This window comes from Biomphalaria glabrata, chromosome 11 (assembly GCF_947242115.1).
Source record: "Biomphalaria glabrata chromosome 11, xgBioGlab47.1, whole genome shotgun sequence".
Lineage (NCBI taxonomy): Eukaryota > Metazoa > Mollusca > Gastropoda > Planorbidae > Biomphalaria > Biomphalaria glabrata.
This window is the reverse complement of record NC_074721.1, coordinates 41204960-41216509: the sequence shown is the minus strand read 5'-3', so window position 1 is coordinate 41216509 and position 11550 is coordinate 41204960. Positions and strand designations below refer to the sequence as shown.

At 35.7% G+C, this 11550-nt stretch overlaps 1 protein-coding gene across 1 annotated transcript; it reads left to right on the top strand.

Annotated features, from left to right (window-relative positions):
- The first annotated feature begins 5458 nt into the window (after positions 1-5458).
- LOC106054952 (uncharacterized) lies at positions 5459-11073 on the top strand. The gene is made up of 2 exons (XM_056045519.1): positions 5459-5568; positions 10481-11073. Exons 1-2 carry the CDS (start codon positions 5539-5541, stop codon positions 11015-11017), a joined length of 567 nt encoding a protein of 188 aa, XP_055901494.1. The 5' UTR covers positions 5459-5538; the 3' UTR covers positions 11018-11073.
- Positions 11074-11550: the final 477 nt, after the last annotated feature.

Genomic DNA, 11550 nt, shown 5'->3' with positions numbered 1-11550 from the left:
TGCATGACGCGTAGGACGTAATCATCTTCTTTTTAGAAGTAACGTCTGTATTATATAAGATAAGAAGAAGATAAGATATATATAAGTGCCCTGATGTACTGACGTATCACTAATTCTCCCACTTGTTGAAAATGACAAAAAATACGAAAAAGTAAACAGTTACTAGATTCTACTTTCTGTGTGCCTATAACAACTAAACACCTTTTACGATCGAAACTGGTTAAATTTACATCTGAAAAGTATTCATTCACAATTTCAATCCAACCTTTTTATTTTAAAAATTACATAATTGATATTAGCTTAGATTCTGTGCATACTTTTTAAATGACACCCTGTTAGCTCAGAGTGTCAGACTAATGTATCTAAAGATCAGTAGGTCAAATCTCTAATCGCACGATATTTTTAATTTTTTTATATACATTGTACACATTTTTTTTAAATAGTGTATTTGCACGGATTAAAAAATCGATCTACATAAAAGTTGAAACAGAATTTATAACCTTGATCCTAAGATACGTCATAACACTTGATTAAAAGTAAGAAATACTTGAATACACTGGCCATACGGGGGGGGGGGGGGGTGAAATGCGGGCAGTGATATTGAAAGTGAAAATAACAAATAAATAAGAGAGTGGCCTGTACGGCTAAAGTATTCTGTCAGTATTTTGCTGTAGTAATAAGAAATAAACAATATAAAGCCTTGGAACAAATCAACGGGCGTAGCCGGTGGGTAATGCTGGTACATTATTCAAATGACATGTTAAGTAAAATCACACTTATAAACGGGGAGGTGGTGGTGGGCTTTTATAATAGTAACGAAAGATATAGAAAGGTAAGAAAGATAACTAGAATAAAATTTTTATAAAATAATTCTATGTCGCAGTTATCTCCCATGTGTTATACTTAATGCTTCTGACATGGGTTTGCTCAAGCCACAACAGGAGAAGATAGTAACTTCTAATTCTAGTCTTTACTTAGCATGCCAACAGCATGAATGCTAAGCTGCAAGGAAGTTGGTACCATCTTTGTTTTGAGGCAATGGTAACATATGGATACAAGTAGGACGTAATTATTTTCTAGTTTGAAGAAAAACGTTACTGATTTGTTTTCCTCTTTAAGTCTAGAATCAAAGCTGATTACGGTATATCCGAGACCAATCGTTAGAGATGGCCTTAACACTGACCTGCTACGTCACAACCTGTGGGCATTTTAAACCAATAGTTCACATGTCTGTTAGACGTGGCAACGATCTATTGATCTAAACTGTCCACCGGCTGTGACGTAGCAGGTCAATGTTCAGGCCGTTATAGATGGCCTTAACACTGACCAGTGACCTGCTAAGTCACAACCTGTGGGCATTTTAGACCAATAGCTCACATGTCTGTTCGACGTGGCAACGAGCTATTGGTCTAATCTGTTCACAGGCCCGCAGGCTGTGACGTAGCAGGTCAGTGTTCAGGCCGTTATAGATGGCCTTAACACTGACCAGTGATCTGCTACGTCACAACATGTAGGCATTTTAGACCAATATCTCACGGGTCTGTTCGACGTGACAACGAGCTATTGGTCTAAACTGGCCACAGGCTGTGACGTAGCAGGTCAGTGTTGAGGCCTCCTAATACGAATGGTCTCTGTTCATTTCGTGGAGCACCTTTTTCGTGTGACTGAAGAGCCCCAATTCTGGAGAGACCTTCCCGTCCACCTACAGCTCAGGCACATTTAGTAGTTGGTGTTTTGTGTGGGGTTTGGCTTCCTTTCTAAGTGTAGCGAACAAAAGAGATTAAACCCAGGGTATTATTTATGGTCGGAACAATGTCGCCCGCACGGCAGTTCTCCGCCCCCCCCCTCCCGCCTCTCATCGAGCTGATGGATCAGAAAGGAACGACAACTAGATCTATCAGCTACACTTTTGGAATCAGGTTGCAGGTTCGGCCAGGTCGTAGCACTTTGTGCCGTAAGACGTGATAAGTGGTTAGAATGACCTATCCTCAGGACGATCCAGGACTACCGGTTATTATGGAGTGTGTGCGTGTGAGAGTGTGTGTTTCTATGGTGACGGTGGAAGGATGTCAGCGATTGGTTGTGAATGATGCAAGATAAGCGGTTCTGTCGTCATTGGTCTGAGTTAGGACAGACGACTTCAGAACGTGAGACTGAAAGGTTATGTTATTGTAGTGAGACTTTGTTAAAAAAATATATTATTAGTAAAGTCCAGTGGTTCTCAACCGTTTTGCCTGACGGAACAATTTGCACATTCTGCGTATTTAGAGGACCATTCTGCTTACTTTTTCGAGATATTAATTCAAGTCTAGGCCTACTAGTTAATTATTCCAGTAGATCGTGGAACACCTATTCAAGCCTTAGGTCTTAGGGCAGACGGCTCCAGAACGTGAGACTAAAAGGATGTGTTATTGTAGTGAGACTTTGTTAAAAAAATATTACTAAAGTCTGGTCCAGTGGTTCCCAAATTCTAGACTCGTACAGCTACATTTTCAAGGACTCACTTCGTAGTACACAGTCCTTACGGCTATGCGTCCTGGACTCTACTATATTTTCTAACACACTGTCTCTCGTCTGTAAAGAATTTTTGGTCACATGACATAACATTGGTCATATTGCGCGCATCAGCAGTAATGTTCCTTGTTCAACAGCCCTTGACCGATGTGATTGACCTAAATCATGTGTGTCAGTAGGCCGCACAAACATTAACCCTTTCAGTCCGCCACTAGGGTTATAACAATATTATAAAAAACAACAACTTATATTTAGTATTGTTCACTAGGAAGTTATTCAAGTTACCAGAAGTTTTTTTGTTCAAATTTAAAGACCCCTGCAGCGGTTTGGTTGTCTACCAGCAGTTTGGTGCTACACAGTAACAGTAGTCCTTGTTTTTTTTTTCCACATATTTTTAGGAGTAAAAAAAAAGAAGCAAAATATTTTTAAAATTCTTTAAAAAAAAAATGCTTATCTAAAGGGAAAGAATTCACTAAAAAATATATTTATCGATAATGTTCAAGTTTTCCTTATTCTATATCGAACAAAATAATTCATTACCAATAATTAATTGACTAATTGTTTTGTTTTTATTGATTCATATTTTGTTAGGTACATTAAAACTCTTTCTCTCCTAACTGACGATACCAACGTTGATTCCACCAGAATGTGGTATATAAGTACGGAGAGAAAGAGTTAAATAATCGTTTAAAGTATCAGCTTGATTGAAGAATGCGTGAGAAAGATATAGCGTTAACAATTTATTTAAGGGGACCAAACCCAACACATTTTGCTTTATCTGTGAATACTGAAGGATTAGTTACTCTTGTTGGTATCAAGCAAAAAAAAATAATTACCGGTAACTAGTTAACTAATTGGTTACTGCGAAGTTTCAACTTGATCCGAGAATGGGTGTCAGAGAAATAACGTGTACAAACTTTTGACAAGACGGACAGACAGACAGAGTAAGTTCATATAAGCTTTGTTAGAAAAAAAATAGATTTCTAAAGCAAGGCGAGTTGACTATTTATAACCTAAGAACTCCAAACTGTGGGAAAAGTAAAGAAAACAGAATATGAAAATAAATCATTATCGTATAAAGTACGTGCGTAGAATCGTATGTTTTGTCACGTGATACAGTGCGCCACCTGTCGGCGACTTTTGTTTTCTGGAACAAGGTTACTAGTTGAAACCGGAAGGTCAATGCTTGTGTTTATCTGTTACTTATCTTTCACCGACCATCAATTTAGTGGACCTAAGTAGATTAAACTCTATATCAGGGGTTCTCAACCTGTGAGTCGCGATCTCCTTGGGGGTCGAATGACGATTTGCCAGGGGTCGACTAAGACCACCGAAAATTGTCTACTCTTCTATTGCTGTATGTGTGTGTTGGGGTGGGGGGGGGTCGCGGCAGAGTGGTGGATTGTAAAAAGAGGTCGCCAAGCATAAAAGGTTGAGAACCGCTGCTCTATATGGTTGAACCAACACTATGCATTTTGGAAAAAAATTATAGGTATAGGTTATTAGTGGCCTGGTCGAGCGGTACGTGCGCTGGACTGTCGTTCGAATTTATTGATGGTCCCAGGTTCATACACTGCCCGCTGCCATTCCCTGTCGTGGTGCGGGAGGTTTGGACTAGGAAGTAAATTACCTTCAACTCTGACAGAACATTCGAAACATGTAAAACATTTGACATACATTATAACTCAATGTGGTCAGTCTGTGTGGTCAGTCTGTATGTTAACATATATATGTTGGTCGTTGTGCTGGCCACAGAAACAGATGACCTTTAATCCATTCGTCCCATAGATCGCAAGGTCTGAAAGGGGAGCTTTTCTTTTTTAATTTATGTTTTGTTTTAATTTGGTGCCGCGGTCACAAAATTAAAACTTAAATATTGCAATGAAATAAATGACTTGTAAACCAAAAGTTGATTCATGGCGTTATAAGCAGGACGTTTTTAGCGAGCTTAAAAGAGGACAGCGTAACGGAAATACCCCACCCCCTTTCCGCCCTAAACGCAATAAAGATCGCCATTTTCCCCCCACTGGCACAGAGGAAAGCAGGTAGCAGCAGACGGCATCTGAAAGACACGACTGAAAAACTCTAATCATGGTCGTGGTGCACACTATAAAGGGCCAAAGAAAACCCCCGACTAGTCTGCATCAGATGGGGCAAAATATATAGGTCGCAATTGGGTTTACGTAGTCTTATAAAACTCTGTATTCATCCTTAATTTTCGAAATCGAAGACATTGACTTTAAGTTTCTTTCAAAAAACAGACAACGCCGAGGGGAAAAATTTAATTAACATTGAAGGCAGGCGCGAATAGACATGTTCCCTATAGTTACTACAATGTTCCCTATTGTTACTATAATGCTCCCTATAGTTACTATAATGCTCAATATAGATACAATAATGCTCCCTATAATTACTATAATGCTACGTATAGTTACTATAATGCTCCCTATAGCTACTATGTTCCCTATAGTTACTAAAATGGTCCTAACAGTTACTATAATTCTCCTTATAGTTACTATAATGCTTCCTATAGTTACTATAATGTTTCCTTTAGTTACTAAAATTCTTCTTATAGTTACTAGTGACGGTCGTAAGTCTTAATAGTGAAAATGTCCGGCCTTTACTCTGTCGCTTAGCACTGGTCACATGACACCCTGTTTAACCGTATGACTATGTATTCCAAAATTTTCTTTTAAAATTTCTTTTTTTTTTTTTAAGCATGGACCATACCGCTTCCGTAGGAGTCACTAATGTCTGCTTCCAAATTTAACCTCTTTATCTATACTTTACTGAGCGAAGACCCTTAAAGGAAGAGTGATTTAGCAATTATTTTTTTTTTTACTATTTTGAATCTTAAAAGAACTGGACCAAGTTATTACTACATAGGTCAGTTGAACAAACGTTACCTATAAATAAACAATGAACAATCAGCAGTTTAGGCCAAAGGAAAGTGATAAAATTATTTTGATTTCATAGTGAAAAAGTAAGTTTAATTTCTAGTTTTAACTTTAATTTCGCAGTGACATGCGCAGGCTGTCCCATTATTCTATGTATGTAAGTAATTGTTTTTCCTGTCTGATTCGGGAAACCCATTCCATTCTCTAATGGCACTAGGGAAGAAGGAGCACTTGAAATAATTCGGCCTAGCATAAGGAATAAGAAATGTGCCTTTATCTTTGTGACTTTTTTTTTGTTGTTGTTTAATTTGTATTAGGTTTTGTCTTTATCTCAATATATAACAACTTTTAGAAAACTTATATAATAAACGACACTTTATATATTAGACAAAAAAAAATGACACTCGTGCATTTGCACAATGGTCATGATAGTTTTTTTAAATTCCACATGACCAAATAACAAATGATATGAATAAAAGGTATAGACCCAACTGAATCTTAATATCTAAAGCATTACTGTTCAGTTGTTAGCACTATTTCATGCTTTTATCTTTCTCAATGCGCTAGGATCCTATCACTTGTCTGAACCAGTTGAAAAAGGGAGAGAAAAATAGGGGTATCACGTTAATGTTGCCGTGATCGCTTTTTCGCATCCACTCTGGCAGAATCTGCGACGCCGCTGACCCCAAACTGTATCGGCACTGCCGTTCCTTTGAATACCTCAGCTGCGTGGAGAGGGGGAGGGGGCTGATGTGTGGGCGACATCGTTCCGACCACAGCTAATGCCCAGGCATTCATCCCATTTCCATGAGATGATCCATAGTCAATTCGCGACTGAAGGAGGCCATAGATCGCTTAACTCTTTCTCTCCTAACAGACGATACCAACGTTGATTCCATCAGAATGTGGTAAATAATTACGGAAAGAAAGAGTTAATATATATATATATAAAACAACAACTTGTTCACTCAGGACTTTGGCCTCCTCAAGGGGTCTAAGTAAGCTTATACCACCAATTCTTTCCCTTGTCCGTTTCCAAACAAACTCATTTATTACCAATAGTTTATGAGCTAATGGGTTCTTTTTGTTTTGTCAGGTTCAAAATTTCAAGTAGATCCGAGATTGGGTGTGGGAGAAATAACGTGAACAAACTTTTTACCAGACAGACAGAGTTGATATAAGCTCTGTAAAAAGTAGTAAACATAGAGACATTTCAGGACATAAGAATAAACATAAGAGTAAACATAAGAGTAAACATAAGAATAAACATAGGAATAAACATAAGAATAAACATAAACATAAGAATAAACATAAGAATAAACATAAGAATAAACATAAGAATAAACATAAGAATAAACATAAGAATAAACATAAGAATAAACATAAGAATAAACATAAGAATAAACAAAAGAATAAACATAAGAATAAACATAAGAATAAACATAAGAATAAACATAAGAATAAACATAAGAATAAACATAAGAATAAACATAAGAATAAACATAAGAATAAACAAAAGAATAAACATAAGAATAAACATAAGAATAAACATAAGAATAAACATAAGAATAAACATAAGAGTAAACATAAGAGTAAACATAGGAATAAACATAGGAATAAACATAGGAATAAACATAAGAATAAACATAAGAATAAACATAAGAATAAACATAAGAGTAAACATAAGAATAAACATAGGAATAAACATAGGAATAAACATAAGAATAAACATAAGAGTAAACATAAGAATAAACATAAGAATAAACATAAGAATAAACAAAAAAGTAACAATAATACATAATACACTACAATAAAAAAAACAAGCTAATAAAATACCCAGAAAGACACCCGAAACTCCATAGCTAACTGAAGGAAAGTGGGGTGCACATTTTTTTTTTTTTTTTGGATTGGGAGGCGTTACATAGTGGGAAGCGTGGTCGAGAGGTCAAGTGCGCCTGAACTTGACTTGGCTTGGCTACCTAGAAGGGTAGCGTTTACTGAGCGCCTAAAGGCGGCACGGACAACCAACTCCTAGATACCCCATCCCACCACTGGTCCACAAATGAGATTGTACCAAAAGCGCTCTTAGCATGCTATAAGCATGAAAGCGATAATATATATATATATATATATTAAGTTAAAAGTTTGAGAAACGCTGTTTTTTTTAATCTACAAACTGTTTTCTTTTTGTGTTGTAGTAGTGATGTATACATCTTTTTTTTTTTCATTCAAATTTTGTTTACGTTCATTAACATCTTATACATAAATACAAAGGCCAACAAAACAAAACGATAAAGACTTTTGAGAGCGCAGCGTCATAATTGAACGTCCCACAATATCTGCTTGACTGGAGCCAAACGTTTTAATTTATATTGTAGAGCGATAAAGTCCTACTGCTTTTTTCTGTCCCGTATAAAATAGGTTACATTAACATTGTTATACTCATTTTTTTTTTTCTTTTTTTTTTTATTTTTTTTTTCTTTCTTCTTTTTTTTTTCTTTCTTTTTTTTTCTTTCTTTTTTTTCTTTCTTTTTTTTCTTTCTTTTTTTTTTTCTTCTTTTTTTTTTTTTTTTTTTTTATTTTTTTTTATTTCTCTTTTTTTTTTTTTTTTTTTTTTTTTTTTTTTTAAGGAAACCTCAGAATTATGGCGCTATTCAGTTTTAGCTTTATCATCATAGGAATCCTTGGGCCTTATGCCTCTTTTCTTTGCCTCTTTTTTGGGCTTTATATGCCTCCTTTATGGGCCATCTTGCCCTTTTGTGGGCTTTTTTTTTTTTTTTTTTTAATATGTTTTTATTTGTAAGTTCTCATAATTCACAAGTATTAAATCATAAACAATTGAAAAGTGATTAACCTAAAAATATAATAATAGTAATAGAAATATTATTTAATATCAAAGACATACTACCTAACCAATGAACCCCCTAAAGACAGAAAAATGATACAAGTATACTCTACTCCAGAACAATCAACACAATATCAGATATCCCTGACCCCCAACACCCTTTTTCTGGAAAACTACATGAGCATTATACAGGTATATGAAAATCAAACTAGATAATTCTCTACCCTAAAGTCCATTATTTTTCTAAATGTTAATTCCAAGTGATTAGGATCAAACACCTTATTATTATGTAGACATTTGAGCCAGCTAGCCCAAACAAGATTCCTGTATTCGAAAACAATAATCAAGTTAAAGTTATGTATCATTTTATTTTTTAGTTTTGGCAGCTTGTTTAAAATAATAGACAAGTTAACATTTACATTATACATTTTTTTTATTTTTTTTTAAAGGAAACCTCAGAATTTGCGCTATTCAGTTTTAGCTTTATCATCATAGGAATCCTTGGGCCATCAATACAGAGGACAACAAACGACTTCATCTATGGACTAAAAAAAAGTTAATTTAGTGTCTACTCATACTAATAATTCATGTAATTCAACTGGTCAATATATACCGTAATATTTTAAAGAAAGAAATAATTAAACAAAAACAAAAATATTTTTTACTAAAGCTTTTTTATTTTCAACTTTGTTTACAAGTTATTATCATTATGTGAAAACCGAACGAATATTCATTCTCTGGCACTCTAGGAGTGAGAGACCCGTGGCTGGAGTGGTGTTCTTGGCTTTGAGCGTGACGGTTACAGTATAGGAATATTATACAAACTCCCCATGGTTAGCGCTGCCCTAGGACCCAGGACAGAGACGCGGTGCGCCTTGTACGCGGTACGGTTCCATTACTAGGTCTATGGCCGGTACTGCTGGGAGCCCTCAGACGGGACTTGGGGTTTAAAGCTCTCAGCCCTCAGACGGGACTTGGGGTTTAGAGCTATCAGTCCATGCCTGTTCGTTAAATTAAAGCCTTTCCAATGTTCAAATGGGTAATGGCGCTTTCGGCGCCGATTCCCTACTGGACTTAATCGATGGTCATGTAGCAGTACCACCCTCTGACAGGCAACGTGAATCTTATTTGGGGTGTTAAGGGCATCTGTGAGGTCAGTTGTCTTTATCCCCTCAGTTTATTCAATAACAAGATATATTGTTATTTTAGACAACTTTCATAGCCGCATAATATCCAAGCGTATGTTGCCATATTTTCTTTGTTTTTTTCATTGTTCCATAATTTTTAGTAGTATTGTTATTATACAAATTATTATTATTATCTATTTCTTGATCTATGTGTAAATTTAAAGATATTCGATGTGCATGCTGACATATATATCTAATCTAAGTCACTGACCTATGTATATGAAAGAAATTTAGAATGTTAGGTTCATTTTGACCAAAGATATTGAAATATACGGGGACCATTCATTGTTTTATATTAGAGGGGAGTTATGTGTTGTTTTCATTTTTGACAATTTTTTTGTCCTCTTGCACATTTTGTGTTATGTAAAAGTAAAGAAACAAATCCAAGCCTTGAAAATAAAGGCTTTGTCGGTATTAGATGTGGTAAGTATGTAGATACTGAGAATATACTAGACTAGATGGCATTTAAATCTAAAAAGTGACACATTATGAAATAGCCTACTGCAATCTTCCCTTAATTTTCGGAGCTGAAGGTAAAGCCTTATTATAATTATCATTCAAGATTTTAGAAGCCAGCAATTATCACAAACTATGTTTGTGAATTATAAGGAGTGATATATTTTAATAGTCTTACTGTACTACAGGAGACTGGCCTTGAGTAGCACTGAGATCAATTGTCGTAGTAGGCCGGAACACAGACCTGTGACGTAGCAACCCATGGTCTGGGGAGACCAATATCTCAACGAATAGGTTTTAATCTCCAAGCATAGGTTACCATAATTTCTTTGTTTTTCCATTTCGGTTTTACATATATTATAGAATAGCTTTACCGTGATATTATTGATTGTAGCGTTTTTTTTCGTTTTTTTTTTTGTCAATAAACAGCCGATCCGGGCGATTTAAATATTACTATTTTATCTATATTTTGCCCCCCTCCCAAAAAATATGTTTACATTCTATTATCTTTTCTGCTAATCGATCATGATAAAGGTATGATTACCTCATGTAAATTGTATTTTCCTATTTTTTTAATCTAGATGTACAGTTTTTTTGTTTTCGCTGCCTGTTCGATGTTGTCTGCCTTCGTTCAAGGGCAGACAAATCCTTGTGCCGGCACCGAAAGCGGACGGTTGTCCTCACGTCTGCTGCAAAACATCCGCAACAACGACGCCAACAACGACAGCTTCGTCACCGGGGACGAGATCAAAGCCGACCTGGTCCAGCACTACGACAAGAACGCCGACGGCTGCGTCACGCTCCAGGAGTGGGTGGACGCCTGGGCGTCAGTGAAATTCTCCAAAGAGTACGCCACTGCCAGGTTGCTGGACCTGAACGTCAACGTGACCAGTCCGTGCCCGCTTAGCGTCAACCAGTTCCAGGGCGTGTCCATCCCGTTGGTGGGGTTCATCAACGCTAACCTAGACTCCTTGATCAAACTCTGCGAAGGGAACCAGACCCTCTACAACACCGTGTGTGACTGCTACCAACTGAAGCACCAGCTTTGTAACCTTGACGCCTACTTCCAGAACTTCGCTTCTTGTCAGCAATATGTTTCTAGCGTTTTAGTTGGTTGAGCTTAGGAAATATTGCATCTATACTTGGATATTAAAAAGAAGATATGTTTGTAAAATGTTTGTTTGTAAAAAGTTTGTTTGTAAAATGTTTGTTTGTAAAAAGTTTGTTTGTAAAAGTTTGTTTGTAAAAAGTTTTTTTATAAAAAGTTTGTTTGTAAAATGTTTGTTTGTAAAAAGTTTGTTTGTAAAATGTCTGTTTGTAAAAAGTTTGTTTGTAAAATGTTTGTTGTTTGTAAAAAGTTTGTTTGTAAAAGTTTGTTTGTAAAATGTTTGTTTGTAAAACGTTTGTTTGTAAAATGTTTGTTTATAAAATGTTTGTTTGTAAAATGTTTGTTTGTTAAAAGTTTGTTTGTTAAAAGTTTGTTTGTAAAATATTTGTTTGTAAAAAGTTTGTTTGTAAAAAGTTTGTTTGTTAAATGTTTGTTTGTAAAAAGTTTGTTTCTAAAAAGTTTGTTTGTAAAAAGGTTGTTTGTAAAATGTTTGTTTGTAAAAAGTTTGTTTGTAAAATGTTTGTTTATAAAATGTTTGTTTGT